Source organism: Triticum aestivum, chromosome 7A (genome assembly GCF_018294505.1).
Source record: "Triticum aestivum cultivar Chinese Spring chromosome 7A, IWGSC CS RefSeq v2.1, whole genome shotgun sequence".
Taxonomy (NCBI): domain Eukaryota; kingdom Viridiplantae; phylum Streptophyta; class Magnoliopsida; order Poales; family Poaceae; genus Triticum; species Triticum aestivum.
Genome location: NC_057812.1, coordinates 74,022,768 through 74,043,739, shown reverse-complemented (window position 1 = coordinate 74,043,739; position 20,972 = coordinate 74,022,768). Strand labels below are relative to the sequence as shown.

General features: G+C 44.8%; 1 protein-coding gene across 1 annotated transcript; it reads left to right on the top strand.

Moving 5' to 3' along the window:
* Positions 1-16,802: 16,802 nt before the first annotated feature.
* Positions 16,803-18,599, top strand: LOC123154183 (uncharacterized). Its single transcript, XM_044572967.1, has 3 exons — positions 16,803-17,116; positions 17,285-17,561; positions 18,211-18,599. Exons 1-3 carry the CDS (start codon positions 17,051-17,053, stop codon positions 18,249-18,251), a joined length of 384 nt encoding a protein of 127 aa, XP_044428902.1. The 5' UTR covers positions 16,803-17,050; the 3' UTR covers positions 18,252-18,599.
* Positions 18,600-20,972: the final 2,373 nt, after the last annotated feature.

Below are 20,972 nucleotides of genomic sequence, written 5' to 3'. Positions count from 1 at the left end.
TTTGTGTTTCGAAATCTAAATTGTATCTTTTGTGATTCGACTTAACTATGAAAAACGATGTGAAATTATTTTTTCCAATAAATGTTGATACTACATGTAAGGATTTCAATTTTAAATCAGAGTGGTGTGATTATGGCTATAGTGCAGGCTTACAGTGTACTCCCTCCGTTCCTAAATACTTGTCTTTCTTGGCATTTCAACAAGTGACTACATACGGAGCAAAATGAGTGAATCTACACTCTAAAATATGTCTACATACATCCGTATGTAGTAGCCATTTGAAATGTCTAGAAAGACAAATATTTAGGAACGGAGGGAGTAGTTAATTCTGGAGACAGCAAAAGGTTAGCAAATGAATACAGATCGAAGCGAGCGAGGTGGAGTTGTCACATATGTCACGTCATTTGTTAGGTGAAAATGTTGGTAGGTCAAGTGACCATTTGCGGCACGCTGTGTACTGAGGCGACTCTCCAAACGCATAATACACCGTACACATATCTTCAACCTGGGCACTGGGAGAAGAAGCTGCGCCAGCTCCAGCTCCAGCGCTGGTGGCTTGTCCACACGAGTTCCTATATGGCGCGCCTACCCCCCCCCCCCCCCCCCCCCCCCCCCGTCTTTCCTTTTGTTATCGGGCCGGTTTTGGGAAGGTTCTAGAACCTTCTCAGAACCAGTTCTTATGTTTTTCATATTTTCTTTACTGGTTTTTTCTGTTTTTCTTCTTCTTCTTCACTTTTTGATTATTTTTCGCATTTTTTATTTTGAATTCATTAACAACTTTTTTGTTTATCAAATTCAAAAAATGTTCAACCATGCAAAAATATCAAACGTGTTCATCAGATTTAAAAAAATGTTCATAAACATTCAAAAGTTGTTCATCAAACTAAACAAATGTTCATCGGTTTTCTTTTTTTTTCGTTGATTTTTTTGTTCATCACATTCAAAATTTGTTCATCATTTTTTCGAAAAAATGTTCATCAAATGCAAATTTTCTTAATAATTTTTTCCAAAAAATTTCACTAACAAAAAATTTGTTCTTGAAATTAAAAAAAATGTTCATCAAATGCCAAATTTGTCCATAGATGTTGAAAATATGATCATCATATTCAAAAAAATATTCATTCCTTTGGAATAATGAACATTTTTTACAAAATCGTGAACATTTTTCAAATTCATGAATATTATCTTAAATCGAAGACCATTTTTTGTAATCATGAACATATTTTGAGAATTCGTGAACATTTCACGAATGCATGAACTTTTTTTGAAATCATGTTTTTTTTAAATTCGCGAACATTCTCTAAATTTTTGAATATTGTTGGTAATCATGAACATTTTTTGCAAATTCGTGAACATTTCGCGAATTCATGAACTTTTTTGAGATCATGAACATTTTTTAAATTCGTGAAAATTTCGCAAATGCATGAACTTTTTTGAAATCATGAACATTTTTTTAAATTCGTGACCATTTTCTAAATCTGTGAACATTTTTGGAATTCCGAGCATCTTTTTGTAATAATGTTTTTTCTTGAAATCATGGTATATTTTTTTGAAAATTAGCAACTTTTACTGAAATTTAGAAGCTGTTGATATCCTGAATTATTGAAAAAAGAAGAAAAAACGCAATGGAAAAGATGAAAAAAAAAGGTGCCGTGTCGGCCGCACATTGTCCGGCTCAGAAGGAGGCGAATGGGGACCTCCCCTTGTCCACCTGGGAGGCAAGAAGCCTGTTGGGCGCCCCTTTGGACTAGCTGGAGGCAGCCCAATTCGGTAGCTGGCTGTAACGAGCCCGAAAAAAAAACAAGAGAGGATGGGCTGTACATGGTGATGGCTCGGGCTTCTGCTCCTGGCTCCGGTAGCTGTCTCAGCTGTCCGCCACGTGTCGTGCTCTGTGCGCTTTCTCTGGATTTTGTTGTTTTCTTCATTTTTTCGGGCGTGTTTTCGGCTTTTTAAACAAAATTTTCAGGGTTTTTTCGACGTTTCGGGTTTCCACCGGTCTTCCTTAACTTTCGCGAGAGGCACGGTTTTGCTTTCGCCAAAGTCATGGCCGTGCCTATCGAAAACGAAAAAAACATGTTTTCTGTTTTTTTTCCTTTAGCGAGAGGCACGGTTTTGCTTTCGCGAGAGGCACGACCGTGCCTCTCGGAAACAAAAAAAACGCGTTTTCTGTTTTTTCCTTTCGCGAGAGGCACGGTTTTGCTTTCGCGAGAGGCACGGCCGTGCCTCTCGGAGACAAAAAAACGCGTTTTCTATTTTTTCCTTCCGTGAGAGGCACGGTTTTGCTTCCGCGAAAGGCACGATTGTGCTTTCGCGAGAGTCACGACCGTGCCTCTCAAAAATGAAAAAAAGTGTTTTCTGTTTTTTTTCCTTCCGTGAGAGGCACGGTTTTGCTTCTGCGAGAGGCACGGTTGTAATTTCGCGAGAGGCATGGGCGTGCCTCTTTCGGAAAGGGAAAAAAACCCGTACTTCCGGTATGATTTTTTTGTCCTTTTATTGTGAAAAAGTTCGTCAAAACCTATCAATATGGGATCTAGTTTTGAAAATCTAGACGTGAGGAATCCATCATGCGTAGGTCGGAGTGATCTTTGTAATGAGTACTCCTTAATTAGTGATTTTGGTGTGTTGCTGTTTCATTTTGTTCGTTCATTTTTTCTTTGGTTTTTCTTCTGCCTGCTTCATGTTTTTCTTGTTTTTGGTTTTTTTAACTTTCTTTGTTTTTTCTTTTCCTTTCCATTAATACACGGTGAACAGTTTTATTTGTGCTCTATGAACAATTTTTATGTGTCTGTTTCTATTCCTTCCTTTTTTGTTATTTTTCTTCGTGTATTATACAAAGTTCATTTCATGTTTATATAGAAAAATGTTCATCATATATCTAAGGAAATGCTCCCCTCTATTAAGAAATTGTTCAACATTTTTTAGAAAATTTTCATTGTGCATGTCCAAATTGTTTGGCGTATATCACAGAAGTGCTCGATTTTTATTCAAATATTGTTCAGCATATCATAGAAATGTTCAGTGTATTTAAATATTGGTTGGTGTATGTCAGAAAAATGTTCAGTGTATATTACCAAATTGTTCAATATATATATTTAGCTTTTTCGTAATATATAAAAAATTCAAAAAGAATTCAAAATTTGTTCACTTTTTAAAAATTGTGAATTCAAAAAAATTGGTTTGTTTTTGCAATTTCGAATTTTTCCCAGAATTTTAAATTCTTTGTATCTGTCAAAATTTGTTCGGAATTTTAAATTATTTGTTCACAGTTTTCTTGAATTGTTAAAAAAATCAGAAGAAGTTCGATAATTAAACTGAACAGGTCGATTGGTTAAGTCTTTGAGGTCACGAGTTGGAGCTCTCGCTACTGCAGGTATTTCTTTCGATTTTTTTACACGCTAAAGTTCTTAACCTCTTAATGGGCCAGCCCATCTGCGTCGAACTTCAGCGGAAGCTCGACCCTTTGCCTCCCGCGAGCGGCAAATAGGAGCTCTCATGGGATCGCTGCTCCTGGTGGCTGGTGGCGGGAGTAGCGCCGCTGAGCACAGGATTCGGCGGGAACGAGACCGCCAGTCCGGGATGGCTGGATCTGTAGTCGGAGGGGAGAATCCGGCCAGCGAAAAAGGGAAGCGGGCGTGACGATGCGACTAGTGGCGACAGTGAGGGTTCGAGATGGAGAGCTTGATCTTGTAGCCCTCCGCAAGGTGCCTACGTTCAGTTCTGCGGCCGCTGATGCCTCTGTTGTGGCGCCCCCAGTACGGTGACGTTGGACTGCATGGCACCGGCGGCAGGGTCCGTGAACTGGTTGCGACGAAGTGTGGTGGCTGATTGCATAACTGCCGTCGGTCAGCCAGTCCGCCCTTCTGCATCTGCCCAACACGGGTGCCATGGGCTGCGCCGTGAGTGGCTAATTCAACCCGGACTTAGCGACAAGAGAAACCTCGTCTTGGCGAAACGGACAGGGTCACATGGCTGCCTCCGTACGAAACCGTCGACGGTCTTGCGTACATCAGTTCTCATTGGAACTGGTCGGAGGCGTCGCAACATGAGGGCCATTGGGCGAGTCGTCGATTGGCCGGTGCTGGGACGGAGGCGCCAGCGGAAGACATGGAAGCACTCAAGTTTCCATCGATCCGGTCGTCGCACGTACGAAAGATTGGGCACGGGATGCTCGCCAGATTGGCCGGTGGGTCTACACTCTGCAGGGCCTCCAGGTTGGGCGGTCGCTTCCCGGCGACTAGTGCAATTGATAAGGGATCATGTGCACCTGTATTGCTGTCCTCAATGTTGTTTCATGAGAAATCATTCTTCTTCATCTTAGGAAACTAGTATAGAAGAAGTGGGTCTAGTGGGTTCCCGGTGGGTTAACTAGGATAGCCCATCATTTTTTTGTTGTGTTTCACCGGTGCTGGCCCACTAAACACTTTTAAGTGGGATCGGAAGATGAGTCCCACCGGAGTTCTAAAAAAAAAGGAAGATGAGTCCCACCACAACCCACCCCCACCTGCAGCCTGAAGCGAGAGGGAAAGCGAATCGTTTTCCTGGACGGTGGCAAACTCTTGTAAATAACGGTGGCAAACTCTTGTAAATAAGTGAAACTTCGGATCCTGTTCAATCGAGAAGCTCGGTTTTCTCTGCTTCTCAAAAATGCACTACGGTCCAAGACAGCTTCCTGAAGTCAATTTCACGGAGCAAATGCATTTGGCTACGTTTTCACTTTCGAGTTTGTGAAGTTAAGAGTTGGAGAGGTTCAAAACAACCTAAATTGCCAATAATCACCACAATTGTATCCGACGGTGCCAAAAAACACCGTTTTCATAAAAGTTCACCGGAAACACCGATTTTAAGTAATTGAGTTGCCGAAAGCACTAACTAGTCGATTGACCACATATTGACAGAAAAACTGACAAGCAGGGCCCACGAGTCAGGGTCACATGCCAAAGGCAAACGACTGGGATGACGACAGTTATTGCAGATGTGTGGGACCTGTATCTCATATAGGAAGAAAAAAAAGAGAGAGAATAAGAATATCCGACATGGCGTGGAGCCACGCCTCTCTCTTTGTCCCGCGTGCGCGACGGCATCGTTAGCGGTGCGCGCATGCCTCAAGCACGTCGCGGTGGTGTGGCTGGCTCTCGGGGATGGTCGCCGGCGGGGTCCTACTCCCGGAGGTCTTTGATGCACGAGCACATCCTTGATGTCCCTACGCACGGAGACGTCGATGAGCTTAGTACATGTGTACTGGAGGCCAGCTTTGTCTGTGGCACGAGCATCTCGGCTACCGCTCGAGGCGGCAACCCCTGGCTAGCGGGGGCTCTCGGGCTACAGCGGGCAGGCAGGGGCCCCATGGAGGAGCGCTCAAGTCCGTCCCATGAGCTCTCGTCGGCATGGGCATGGAGCTCGCAGCAGCATTCGCAGCAGTAAGTCGGTGGTCGAGAGAGTCGAGGCGCAACGGTGCACGCGTGGGCAGCGGCCCTGACGGGGAGGGAGTCCCAACCGCCAACGGACCAGCTTACCTCCTTCTCTATCTACTTCCTCTCCGAGTTGGCTTTGCAGCTGATGCCGGCGTTGAGAAGCAGTTGCTCCATCGTATACCTCCTCCGTGGCATCGTCGCCCCTCGCGCTGCTCAGAAGGTGTTCAACGAAATGCCTGGGAAGGCTGAGGAAGAGAGAAACTCCGTCTCCCGCATCTGTTTTCCCTTTGCCATATAATCGCTAACACTGGCCCCGCCCGTCAGTTTTTCAGTCAAAACGAGGTCAATCGGACGATTAGTGCTTTCGGCAACGTGATGACTCAAAATCGGCGTTTTTAGCAATTTTTTTATGAAAACGGTGAAGGAAATATGCCCTAGAGGCAATAATAAAGTTATTATTTATTTCCTTATATCATGATAAATGTTTATTATTCATGCTAGAATTGTATTAACCGGAAACATGATACATGTGTGAATATATAGACAAACAGAGTGTCACTAGTATGCCTCTACTTGACTAGCTCGTTGATCAAAGATGGTTATGTTTCCTAACCATAGACATGAGTTGTCATTTGATTAACGGGATCACATCATTAGGAGAATGATGTGATTGACTTGACCCATTTCATTAGCTTAGCACTTGATCGTTTAGTTTGTTGCTATTGCTTTCTTCATGACTTATACATGTTCCTATGACTATGAGATTATGCAACTCCTGTTTACCGGAGGAACACATTGTGTGCTACCAAACGTCACAACGTAACTGGGTGATTATAAAGGTGCTCTACAGGTGTCTCCGAAGGTACTTGTTGGGTTGGCGTATTTCGAGATTAGGATTTGTCACTTTGATTGTCGGAGAGGTATCTCTAGGCCCTCTCGATAATGCACATCACATAAGCCTTGCAAGCATTGCAACTAATAAGTTAGTTGCGGGATGATGTATTACGGAACGAGTAAAGAGACTTGCTGGTAACGAGATTGAACTAGGTATTGAGATACCGACGATCAAATCTCGGGCAAGTAACATACTGATGACAAAGGGAACAACGTATGTTGTTATGCGGTCTGACCGATAAAAGATCTTCGTAGAATATGTCAGAGCCAATATGAGCATCCAGGTTCCACTATTGGTTATTGACCGGGGACGTGTCTCGGTCATGTCTACATTGTTCTCGAACCCATAGGGTCCGCATGCTTAACGTTACGATGACAGTTTTGTTATGAGTTTATATATTTTGATGTACCGAAGGTTGTTCGAAGTCCCAGATATGATCACGGACATGACGAGGAGTCTCAAAATGGTCGAGACATAAAGATCGATATATTGGACGGCTATATTCGGACACTGGAAGTGTTTCGGATGATTTCGGAGAAAACCGGAGTGCCGGAAGGGTTACCGGAACCCCCCCGGGGAAGTATTGGGCCTTAGTGGGCCTGAGGGGAGAGAGAAGCCCATGAGGTGGCGCGCCCCCTCCCATGGGGAGTCCGAATTGGACTAGGGGAGGGGGGCGCGGCCCCTCTTTCCCTCTCCCTCTCCCTCTCTTTCGTTCCCCCTTCCCTCTTCTTAGTTGGACTAGGAAAGGGGAGTCCTACTCCTACTAGGAGGAGGACTCCCCCCTCCTTGGCGCGCCTCAAGGGCCGGCCGACCTCCCCCCTTGCTCCTTTATATAAAGGGGCAGGGGGCACCTCTAGACACACAAGTTGATCTTCGTGATCATTCTCTTAGTCGTGTGCGGTGCCCCCCCTCCACCATAATCCTCGATAATATTGTAGTGGTGCTTAGGCGAAGCCCTGCAACAGTAGAACATCAAGATCGTCACCACGCCGTCGTGCTGACGGAACTCTTCCCCGACACTTTGCTGGATCGGAGTCCGGGGATCGTCATCGAGCTGAACGTGTGCTAGAACTCGGAGGTGCCGTAGTTTCGGTGCTTGATCAGTCGGGCTATGAAGACGTACGACTACATCAACTACGTTGTGCTAACGCTTCCGCTTTCGGTCTACGAGGGTACGTGGACAACACTCTCCCCTCTCGTTGCTATGCATCACCATGATCTTGCGTGTGCGTAGGGAATTTTTTGAAATTACTACGTTCCCCAACAGTGGCATCCGAGCCTAGGTTTTATGTGTTGATGTTATGCACGAGTAGAACACAAGTGAGTTGTGGGCGATATAAGTCATACTGCTTACCAGCATGTCATACTTTGGTTCGGCGGTATTGTTGGATGAAGCGGCCCGGACCGACATTACGCGTACGCTTACGCGAGACTGGTTCTACCGACGTGCTTTGCACACAGGTGGCTGGCGGGTGTCAGTTTCTCCAACTTTAGTTGAACCGAGTGTGGCTACGCCCGGTCCTTGTGAAGGTTAAAATAGCACCAACTTGACAAACTATCGTTGTGGTTTTGATGCGTAGGTAAGAACGGTTCTTGCTAAGCCCGTAGCAGCCACGTAAAACTTGCAACAACAAAGTAGAGGACATATAACTTGTTTTTGCAGGGCATGTTGTGATGTGATATGGTCAAGACATGATGCTAAATTTTATTGTATAAGATGATCATGTTTTGTAACCGAGTTATCGGCAACTGGCAGGAGCCATATGGTTGTCGCTTTATTGTATGCAATGCAATTGCGCTGTAATGCATTACTTTATCACTAAGCGGCAGCGATAGTCGTGGAAGCATAAGATTGACGAGACGACAACGATGCTACGATGGTGATCAAGGTGTCGCGCCGGTGACGATGGTGATCATGACGATGCTTCGGAGATGGAGATCACAAGCACAAGATGATGATGGCCATATCATATCACTTATATTGATTGCATGTGATGTTTATCTTTTATGCATCTTATCTTGCTTTGATTGACGGTAGCATTATAAGATGATCTCTCACTAAATTTCAAGATAAAAGTATTCTCCCTGAGTATGCACCGTTGCCAAAGTTCGTCGTGCCCAGACACCACGTGATGATCGGGTGTGATAAGCTCTACGTCCATCTACAACGGGTGCAAGCCAGTTTTGCACACACAGAATACTCAGGTTAAACTTGACGAGCCTAGCATATGCAGATATGGCCTCGGAACACTGAGACCGAAAGGTCGAGTGTGAATCATATAGTAGATATGATCAACATATTGATGTTCTCCATTGAAAGCTACTCTATTTCACGTGATGATCGATTATGGTTTAGTTGATTTGGATCACGTGATCACTTAGAAGATTAGAGGGATGTCTTTCTAAGTGGGAGTTCTTAAGTAATATGATTAATTAAACTTAAATTTATCATGAACTTAGTCCTGATAGCATTAGCATATCTATGTTGTAGATCAATAGCTCGCGTTTAGCTCCCCTGTTTTATTTTTGATATGTTCCTAGAGAAAATTAAGTTGAAAGATGTTAGTAGCAATGATGCGGATTGGATCCGTGATCTGAGGTTTATCCTCATTGCTGCACAGAAGAATTATGTCCTTAATGCACCGCTAGGTGACAGACCTATTGCAGGAGCAGATGCAGACGTCATGAACGTTTGGCTAGCTCAATATGATGACTACTTGATAGTTTAGTGCACCATGCTTAACAGCTTAGAATCGGGACTTCAAAGACGTTTTGAACCTCATGGATCATATGGATGTTCCAGGAGTTGAAGTTAATATTTTAAGCAAATATCCGAGTTGAGAGATATGAAGTCTCCAACAAGTTCTATAGCTAAAAGATGGAGGAGAATAGCTCAAGTAGTGAGCATTTGCTTAGATTGTCTGGGTACTACAATCACTTGAATCAAGTGGGAGTTAATCTTCCAGATAATATAGTGATTGACAGAATTCTCTAGTCACCATCATCGAGTTAGTAGAACTTCGTGATGAACTATAATATGCAAGGGATAACGGTAACGATTCCCAAGCTCTTCGTGATGCTGAAATCGACGAAGGTAGAAATCAAGAAAAGCATCAAGTGTTGATGGTAAACACAAACCACTAGTTTCAAGTACAGGGACAAAGAGAAGAAAGGGGGAACTTCAAGAAGAACGACAAGCAAGTTGCTGCTCAAGTGAAAAACCCAAGTCTGGACCTAAGCGTGAAACTGAGTGCTTCTACTGCAAAGGGACTGGTCACTGGAAGCGGAAGTACCCCAAGTAATTGGCAGATAAGAAGGATGGCAAAGTGAAGATAGGTATATTTGATATACATATTATTGATGTGTACTTTACTAGTGTTTATAGCAACCCCTCAGTATTTGATACTAGTTCAGTTGATAAGAATAGTAACTCAAAACGGGAGTTGCAGAATGAACAAAGACTAGTTAAGGGTGAAGTGACGATGTGCATTGGAAATGGTTTCAAGATTGATATGATCATCATCGCACACTCTCTAAACTTTCGGGATTAGTGTTAAACCTAAAATAAATGTTATTTAGTGTTTGCGTTGAGCATGAATATGATTGGATCATGTTTATTGCAATACGGTTATTCATGTAAGTTAGGGGATAATTGTTGTTCTGTTTACATGAATAAAACCTTCTATGGTCATACACCCAATGAAAATGGTTTGTTGGATCTCGATCATGGTGATACACATTTTCATAATATTGAATCCAAAAGATGCAAAGTTAATAATGATAGTGCAACTTATTTGTGGCAATGCCGTTTAGGTCATATTGGTGTAAAGCGCATAAAGAAAATCCATGCTGATGGGCTTTTGGAATCACTTGATTATGAATCAGTTGATGCTTGCGGACCATGAGTCATGGGCAAGATGACTAAGACTCCGTTCTCCGGAACAAAGGAGCGAGCAAAAGATTTGTTGGAAATCATACATACTGATGTATGTGGTCCGATGAATATTGAGGCTCGTGGCAGGTATCATTATTTTCTGATCTTCACAGATGATTTGAGCAGATATGAGTATATCTACTTGATGAAACACAAGTCTGAAACATTTGAAAAGTTCAAAGAATTTCAGAGTGAAGTGAAGAATCATCGTAACAAAAATAAAAGTTTCTACGATATGATCGCAAATGTAAAATATTTGAGTTACAAGTTTGGCCTTCAGTTAAAACAATGTGAAATAGTTTCACTACTCACGCCACCTGGAACACCACAGTGTAATGGTGTGTCTGAACATCGTAACCATACTTTAATAGATATGGTGCGATCTATGACGTCTCTTACCGATCTACCACTATCGTTTTGGGGTTATGCATTAGAGACAACTGCATTCACGTTAAATAGGGCACCATCTAAATCCGTTGAGACGACACCGTATGAACTATGGTTTGGCAAGAAACCTAAGCTGTCGTTTCTTAAAGTTTGAGGTTGCAATGCTTATGTGAAAAAGTTTCAACCTGATAAGCTCAAACCCAAATCGGAGAAGTGCGTCTTCATAGGATACCCAAAAGAAAATGTTGGGTACACCTTCTATCACAGATCCGAAGGCAAGATATTCGTTGCTGAGAATGGATCCTTTCTAGAGAAGGAGTTTCTCTCGAAAGAAGTGAGTGGGAGGAAAGTAGAACTTGATGAGGTAACTATACCTGCTCCCTTATTGGAAAGTAGTTCATCACAGAAATATGTTCCTGTGACTACTACACCAATTAGTGAGGAAGCTAATGATGATGATCATGTAACTTCAGATCAAGTTGCTACCAAACCTCGTAGGTAAACCAGAGTGAGATCCGCACCAGAGTGGTACGGTAATCCTGTTCTGGAGGTCATGTTACTTGACCATGACGATCCTACGAACTATGAGGAAGCGACGATGAGCCCAGATTTCGCGAAATGGCTTGAGGCCATGAAATCTGAGATGAGATCCATGTATATGGACTTTGATTGACTTGCCCATTGATCGGCGAGCCATTGAGATTAAATGGATCTTCAAGAGGAAGACAGACGCTGATAGTAGTGTTACTATCTACAAAGCTAGAATTGTCGCAAAAAGGTTTTCGACAAGTTCAAGGTGTTGACTACGATGAGAGTTTCTCACTCGTATCTATGCTTAAGTCTGTCCGAATCATGTTAGCAATTGCCACATTTTATGAAATCTGGCAAATGGATAAACAAAACTACATTCCTTAATGGATTTATTAAAGAAGAGTTGTATATGATGCAACCAGAAGGTTTTGTCAATCCTAAAGGTACTAACAAAAATATGCAAGCTCCAGCGATCCATCTATGGACTGGTGCAAGCATCTCAGAGTTGGAATATATGCTTTGATAAGTTGACCAAAGCATATAGTTTTATACAGACTTGCGGTGAAGGCTGTATTTTCAAGAAAGTGAGTGGGAGCACTACAACATTTTTGATAAGTATATGTGAACGACATATTATTGATCGGAGATACTGTATAATTATTCTGCAAAGCACAAAGGAATGTTTGAAAGGAGTTTTTCAAAGAAAGACCTCGGTGAAGCTGCTTACATATTGAGCATCAAGATCTATAGAGATAGATCAAGACGCTTGATAAGTTTTTCAATGAGTACATACCTTGACAAGATTTTGAAGTAGTTCAAAATGGAACAGTCAAAGAAAGAGTTCCTGCTTGTGTTACAAGGTTTGAAACTGAGTAAGACTCAAAATCCGACCACGGCAGAAAATAGAAAGAGAATGAAAGTCATTCCCTATGCCTCAGCCATAGGTTCTATAAAGTATGCCATGCTGTGTACCAGACCTATTATATACCCTGCCCTGTGTTTGGCAAGGGAGTACAATAGTGATCTAGGAGTAGATCACTGGACATTGGTCAAAATTATCCTTAGTGGAATAAGGATGTGTTTCTCGATTATGAGGTGACAAAAGGTTCATCGTAAAGGGTTACTTCGATGCAAGTTTTGACACTGATCCAGATGACTCAAAGTCTCAATCTGGATACATATTGAAAGTGGGAGCAATTAGCTAGAGTAGCTCCGTGCAGAGCATTGTTGACATAGAAATTTGCAAAAATACATATGGATATGAATGTGGCAGACCCGTTGACTAAACTTCCCTCACAAGCAAAACATGATCACACCTTGGTACTCTTTGGGTATTAATCACATAGCGATGTGAACTAGATTATTGACTCTAGTAAACCCTTTGGGTGTTGGTCACATGATGATGTGAACTATGGGTGTTAATCACATGGTGATGTGAACTATTGATGTTAAATCACATGGCGATGTGAACTAGATTATTAACTCTAGTGCAAGTGGGAGACTGAAGGAAATATGCCCTAGAGGCAATAATAAAGTTATTATTTATCTCCTTATATCATGATAAATGTTTATTATTCATGCTAGAATTCTAGTAACCGGAAACATGATACATGTTTGAATATATAGACAAGCAGAGTGTCACTAGTATGCCTCTACTTGACTAGCTCGTTGATCAAAGATGGTTATGTTTTCTAACCATAGACATGAGTTGTCATTTGATTAACGGGATCACATCATTAGGAGAATGATGTGATTGACTTGACCCATTTCATTAGCTTAGCACTTGATCGTTTAGTTTGTTGCTATTGCTTTCTTCATGACTTATACATGTTCCTATGACTATGAGATTATGCAACTCCCGTTTACCGGAGGAACACTTTGTGTGCTACCAAACGTCACAAGATAACTGGGTGATTATAAAGGTGCTCTACAGGTGTCTCCGAAGGTACTTGTTGGGTTGGCGTATTTCGAGATTAGGATTTGTCACTCCGATTGGCGGAGAGGTATCTCTGGGCCCTCTCGGTAATGCACATCACATAAGACTTGCAAGCATTGCAACTAATAAGTTAGTTGCGGGATGATGTATTATGGAACGAGTAAAGAGACTTGCCGGTAACGAGATTGAACTAGGTATTGAGATACCGACGATCAAATCTCGGGCAAGTAACATACCGATGACAAAGGGAACAACATATGTTGTTATGCGGTCTGACCGATAAAAGATCTTCGTAGAATATGTGGGAGCCAATATGAGCATCCAGGTTCCGCTATTGGTTATTGACCGGAGACGTGTCTCGGTCATGTCTACATTGTTCTCGAACCCGTAGATTCCGCACGCTTAACGTTACGATGACAATTTTATTATGAGTTTATATATTTTGATGTACCGAAGGTTGTTCGGAGTCCCGGATATGATCACGGACATGACGAGGAGTCTCGAAATGGTCGAGACATAAAGATCGATATATTGGACGGCTATATTCGGACACCGGAAGTGTTTCGGATGATTTCGAAGAAAACCGGAGTGCCGGAAGGGTTACCGGAACCCCCCAGGGAAGTATTGGGCCTTAGTGGGCCTGAGGGGAGAGAGAGGGCAGCAGCCCATGAGGTGGCACGCCCCCTCCCATGGGGAGTCCGAATTGGACTAGGGGAGGGGGGCGCGGCCCGTCTTTCCTTTTCCCTCTCCCTCTCTTTCCTTCCCCCTTCCCTCTTCCTAGTTGGACTAGGAAAGGCGAGTCCTACTCCTACTAGGAGGAGGACTCCCCCCTCCTTGGCGCGCCTCAAGGGCCGGCCGGCCTCCCCCCTTGCTCCTTTATATACATGGGCAGGGGGCACCTCTAGACACACAAGTTGATCTTCGTGATCGTTCTCTTAGCCGTGTGCGGTGCCCCCCTCCACCATAATCCTCGATAATATTGTAGCGGTGCTTAGGCGAAGCCCTGCGACGATAGAACATCAAGATCGTCACCACGCCGTCGTGCTGACGGAACTCTTCCCCGACACTTTGCTGGATCGGAGTCCGGGGATCGTCATCGAGCTGAACGTGTGCTAGAACTCGGAGGTGCCGTAGTTTCGGTGCTTGACCAGTCGGGCCGTGAAGACGTACGACTACATCAACCACGTTGTGCTAACGCTTCCGCTTTCGGTCTACGAGGGTACGTGGACAACACTCTCCCCTCTTGTTGCTATGCATCACCATGATCTTGCGTGTGCGTAGGAATTTTTTTGAAATTACTACGTTCCCCAACAAACGGTGGTTTTTAGCATTATTGGGCGCAATTGTGGTGAGTTTTGGAAATTTACTCTATGTGCTTAGGTCAGTTATTGTTACTGCTTATCCATTACAGAGCAAGATGTTGCAATGTCCACCACCTGATTATGGACATGTTGCATGCCCATACTCGATGATATTTGGGTACAAGCGGACGGCCTGCTATATAACACTGAGGAGCATGTGGACATGGTAAGTGGGCCCAAGATTACAGAGAGTGTGAAGGAGAAAGATAGTACAAACAAATGGGAAAGGGGTCGGGCTTATGATAATGAGTAGATGAGATCAAAGTAGTTAGATTCATAATTTTAAATTAGATTGGAGTTCGTAGGATAAAAAGTCGTAGAATCATAACTATTAGGATGGTAGAACGTAGATTCTACCAATCAAAATTATAGAATCACCGGGGTACGTTTGGATCATAAAGTCGTTGAATTCTACACTATAATCGTGATTTTGACAACCTTGGATGAGATGAAAGAAGTTGCAGGGTTGTGAGGAGGTGAGGATTTCGGGGCAGGTTACTATATGATAACACGACAGCACATGAGCAAAGTGCAAAGAGATAATTAAACTCTGAGAGAGAGAAAAGAGAGAGCTGTTTCGGCCGGGTCTTGCCCTTGGCTAGCCTGTCTAACATAAGTGTAAAAATCGGCTTGATTCGTCAAACATGTGAATCCGATGCACTTATTCTTGTGGTGCTTCTCAATACCATCTTTCCCGTGCACTTACTGAAAACTAAGCAGTAGCCTAGTGCCAAAGGTCATTGTGGCGCACTCTGCACCCAGAGCTCGACTTCCGTTGTGAGCGGATTTCTGATGCCTCATTGGATAGACTCCTTTCTATTAAAATATGTTCTGAGTGCTAGTGCACACGAATATGTTTTTGTAGTTGCGACAGAAATTACATATGATTTATATAAGCAGACGGGCATGATACTATCCTCACGTGGTATCGTGTGCACCTATGTATTTTCGTTTTTCTTGAGCCAAAAAGAATTTTTTTTAGTAGAAACAGAGCAGTGTTGTGCTTGTGGACGGCTTTTTACTGTGCTTTTTTTTTTTGAGAATTCGGTTTTTTACTGTGCTTGTGGACGATTAGGCGTGCTGGATCAAAATTGCGCGGGCCTCGGGACGTATTCCCAACAGCCCACCTAGTGCCGAAAGCCAAGCCTTGAAATGATCTGGTCTTGGCGCCCAACGCAACCGTCTCAACCAACGGCTCCCGATTCTTCTCTTCTCCGCCTCGCCGCAGCGCCAAGAAACCAACGGAAGAACCCACCTCTCCTTCCCCCGCGCGCCTCTGCTCTCCATCTTCACCGGTGACAGATGGAGCAGTTCCATCACGGCCAGCACGTGCGGCTGCGCAGCCGCGTGCACGGCACGTACCTGCACGCCGACGAGGACGGCTATGGCGTCAACCTCCGCGTCCGCCGGGCGTCTATGAACGCGGCTTGGGCGGTGCACCGGTACCCGGGCGAGAACGGACAGTACCTGCTCCTCCACAGCGCCGCCTACGGCCACTACCTCGCCGCCACGGACGGACCGGCGCCGCTAGGCCACCGCGGGCTCCGCGTCGAGCAGCGCGACTACGGCCATCCTGAGGTGCAGCCAGTCGTCTGGCAGGCCATCCTGTCAGAATCCGAGGAAGAGGTCTACCTCCGCAACATCGGCGGCGTCTGCCTCCGCGCCAACGGGAGGTACTGGAACACCGACGCCAGCGTCGACTTCGTCGACGACCTCGACAACATCAGCAGGACCGAGCCGGTCCGGTCCCTGTCCGAGCCGGCGTTTGGACCGGCCGCCGGCGGTCCGGTCCGGACCGGACCGAGCAACGTCGCGGTCCTGTTTTCAGGGACCGGACCGGCAATGGCCGAGCTCGGGCCGGACCGAGAGGACCGTGAGGACCGTGAGGACCGGCCAAGACATGGGCAGAGCGCGCTCTGGAGCTCCGGCGACGGCTCATCGGAGAGATATCTTGCTAGAGGAAGCGCAGATCATCGAGAAGATGTCTGGGAGCTTGAGAAGCATCAGAGGAAGCTACGTGACCAAGAAGAACACCGGAGGGAGCTCATCGGTGACGAATCTGACACGACGGCCGGTGGACAGAGATGAAAGGAACGATGGCTGATGCGGCTACGTAGGACCTCCCTCGTCGATTTTTTTGACGGAGATGATAGATCTCACGACGGAGGAACTCCTAGACATGATGGTTCGTCGCAGGAAGGCTGGTGGCCATGGTGTTATGCGGTGGTGCTCTGCTTGTGCGTTGGACAGCGGCGGCCGCGGCACAGGTGCGTGGCCCTGTCACGCCTTGGCCGCCACGCACTGGCCAAGCCCCCGTCAAGCCCCCGCCATGCCCCCGTCAAGCCCCCGCCATGCCCCCGGCAAGCCCCCAGCCATGCCCCCGCCCTGCTCTGGCCATGCCCCCGCCATGCCGCCGGCTGCTTCTTCGGTCCGCTCGGTCGGCCCGAGCTTTAACCGGACCGGACCGGCCGATTTTCGGTCTTGTTTTGAGGGACCGGACCGGCCGATTTTTTTGTCGGGCCAGGACCGAGCCAGCCCGGACCGAGCGGGCCACGAGCCGGTCCAAAAGACCGCTCGTGCCGTCCACCCTCGAAGATGCTCTGGGTCGTGGAGCAAATCCCCGCCAGGGAGGTCATGCCTCCCCTTCCACGTCCGATTGGGGTGAGCCAGCCACGCCCGTTCCTTGATTCTTCCCCAAATTGATGAATTGGGTCTTGGATTTTCTTTCATTCGCATGCTCTGTTCTTGCCAAATTTGCGCTTCTTGGTTGCGACTGTGGTTTCTTTGGCTTCTTTGATTTGACGATGGTTCTTTGCGACTCAACTGCAGCTTCCCCACCCCATGTTGCGGTCGCGGATGATCATGTACGTGTGGCGGAACATCCACGGGGAACTCATCACCCGCGGCTCGTTCGTGTTCAGTGGGAGGTCCGTGTTCCGCCTGAGGAAGCGGCTAGCCAGGCGGCTGGGCGCCATGGCAATCTTGGACGACTCTGAACTCGTCATGGGCCTCCCCACACGTGATGGCCGGATGTTTCCACTCGTCGTCGACCTGGCCAGCAGCGGCGAGACCCTCCACATCTTCGTCGTCATCGTCGGGACGCCTGGTGAGAAACCTTCCTACTCTTCTCCTTTGGCAAGAAACTCGTATTCGCAGTAGTCTTGAACTACTAGTCTGAATTCTGAAAAACAAGTTTACTGAAACCGGTGTAGTCTGAAACTTTTGATAATCTGTTTCAGACTTTCAGTTAGGAGTTAAGATATGGAAATAGTCTGAACTGCTGTAGGATTATACTGTAGACATCAGTAAAAGTTGCTGAATTAAATCAGTAATTGGTCAACAGCCATGACATTGTGCTTGTTGGGTTTATGGACAGATGCTAGAAGGTTGTCTGAAGATAGTTGTTTGTTGGGGGTTGGGAATCATTTCATAAGTAAAAATATCCACACTGAACCTTGATAGGTAAACCAATGGTTTTGATGGTACTGTTCTTTGACTCAGATGATTCAGCTAGTAGATTTTGGAACTTGAAAACCAAAATCAGTTCAGTCTGCCTACGACCACCCTGAGGTGGAGCCAATCGTTCATAATGATTTCTGTTTTTAGCCTACTGTAATTGTTTTTTAGCCCACAGCACTTTACATTGTTTTGAGGTTTTGTACATCAGCTTTCTTTTTTTATCTTCTTATTTAAAGCTGTTGCAATACCTGTGACAGAAAATGCCTAACAGTTTAACTATTTTCCTTCTAATTCAGCCCACGCGGCGCTGCGGTACGCGGATGTCGATGCAGAGTAGAGAGATGCCCCTAGAAGTCGCCTTCCTGTCCACCTCTTCAGAAGTGTCGCTGCCTCGGACACGACGTCATAAGAACCCAGTTCCTTTCATAGAGATATGGGTTCAGGAAAACCCAGCAGTTCATGTGTTCCTGCTACTTAAACTTGGTTTGTTCTCCTGACAGTAGGAAACCTATTTGCTTTGCCATCACGGTTCTAAAATTCTGAAACTGTTTGTACAATGATGCAGTGGCATTGGTCTGTAATGCGTTGACAATGGCTACTACTTAATTGTTGTTAGCCGCGTTTCTCTTAGATGAAGAGCAGATGTGGTGGTTCTTGCAGTGAGTTGAGCACTTGAGTTTTGTTATTCCGCTTAAAGTTTTGTTATTCTCTTAAATGAATTTGTGTTTTCATGGAGACCAGAGTTCTGAACATGGTGAGGTTAATGCACCTGTACACGACTTGCTGCATTTTGCTGCGTGCATGCGTGTTAGCCTATGGTAGTTTTTTTGAACAAAAATTCAGGTTGTATCCCACGATACTGTAAGAATGCTAGTTTCTGCACATTACATTGTTCATGAGCATGACAACAACTTCAGACATTTTATGCTTCCTTCTCTGTTTCTGTCTCTTTCTCTCTCTGTCTCTGTCTTTCTTGTTTCAGTGACTACTGAAACGTTTGAAGGTCAGTAAAAATGTATGTTTTGCTTTTTTTTTCTCTTTTTCTTTATTATGAGTCTGCGGCATGTAAAGTTGACCCAAATACTTCAACTCCATATTTTAGATTGAGTAAAATAAGACTTGACTCTGCAATCTTATGGAGTACTAATAAGACTCTTCACCCCCTTTTTTTTTGCGGGTTCGACTCTTCACCTGTTAGATTCACATAATCTTCTATGCTGTCCATATACCCATCCGATTTTGCAGTTGATGTGAATTCACCCATCAATCTCATTAAACTACTCCAAGTCATCAACCTGCCACAAAGTGGTACTCACTTCTGTTTGTCAATTACCGGTGATCAAGGAATGAGATACATTGGAAGGTCGGACACTATCTCAGAATGTGTGAAGCAGAGGAAGACAAAATCATTATCAAGAAGGAAAAATAAAGAAATGAAATGAATAAAAGAGTACTTCAGATATTTCACAACCACCTCTCTCTGTTCCGAATCTACAACTAACTTGTTAGCCAAATATCCTTTTACCGCTCTAGAGGTGGAGTAGAGTTGTGCTGGGTGGAGATCTCCCAACATACTCATAAGAGTCGTTCAATGATGCTTCACTCGATGCTTCTGTTTGTTGGCCAACAAATTGTTGGGTAATTAAGTTTTTCTTCGATTAATTTAATCCATAAATAAACCATGTTGATAGCAACATCAATATTAATTTGATACAGATATGTAAACAAGCTAGTGCGTACTAGGCATATAACTGACATATCTATCAACGTGCTAAGTACAGCAAACGCATCAACCAGTAAGACATGGACTAACAGATCATACCCTCCAGTTGACCAGGAAAAGGCCGCGGCCATGGTGGTAGCGTTTCCCTTGGTCTTCTTCTTTGGAGCATCGAAGTTGTCACCCATGGCGATGTCGGTGAGGTTGAGGATGCAGTTGAAGTAGAGGAACAACATCGAGCAGCTGCGCTTTAGACGCTCCGCGAAAACCTAATCGCCCTTCTCCTTGTTTAGAGTCACAAAGACGGGATTCTAGACGTCTCCTCTCCTGTATAGTCGTGCACTTAGACGGGATGGATCGCCAAGCAGTAGCAGCGAGAGGAAGAATGACGGGTTGTCTGTGAGGAGGTAGAGCAAAAGTGGTCTAATCAGGGTGGTGGCTACCGTTGCCAACGCCTCCAATATATAGGCGGTTAGGCAGGGAGACGTGGGTTGAGGCCCACAACCGACTCGGTAACATCTCACGATCCGATGGTTTGGATCATAGTGCGCCTGTTATTGACTTGTAAATAATTGCCAATTAATTATTTGTTCCTAAAAGGCAATAATAAAGTGCATACATGACATAGGTCTGAGATCGGTTCGGTTCAGCTCATTCATGAAACACAACGTGCGGGCGAGGCATGACGAGACACACGACAGAGGAGGAGCGTGTGTGTACCACTTCTCTTCTCAAGCTCTAATAGCATGTGAAAGAGAATACCTACCTTATATGTTGGTCGTAACTCTCCTCCAAATCCGGGTGGTACTAAACTTCTCACCATGTCATGGAACCCAGCATGGGCCTTTGAGATTTTTCAGGAATTATTTCATATATGGACCCTGGGCTCATCTATAATTCAACAATCTCCACCAGACCTCGGAGGATCATTTTGTTGTCCTATGTTCCAAACAATGTTTTGATATGCAATATTTAGTGAAGACCGATTAAATTTGAACATCCACCTAGAGCAAAGAAGATACACTTCTTCAAAGCCGAACAATGGAATATGCCTAAAATTGTCAGTTTGGCGTAACGGAATTTTAACGGAATTTCACCGGTTCTCTTGCCGGTACTAGGTTTCCGAAGGCTAACCACGCGGTGGAGCATATTAGCCACACTCCTCGCCTATTCACGAGCTTACTAGAGATTACCCTATCTCATAGACTGTGACCAATAGTTGGGTTAATATATGTGTGTTCTTTCAAATATTGTTATGTATGATAGCATCTTGCTTAATAAAGCCTCAAAATACATTAAGGAAAAAGTCAACCTAGCATACATGCAATTTTGGAGAGT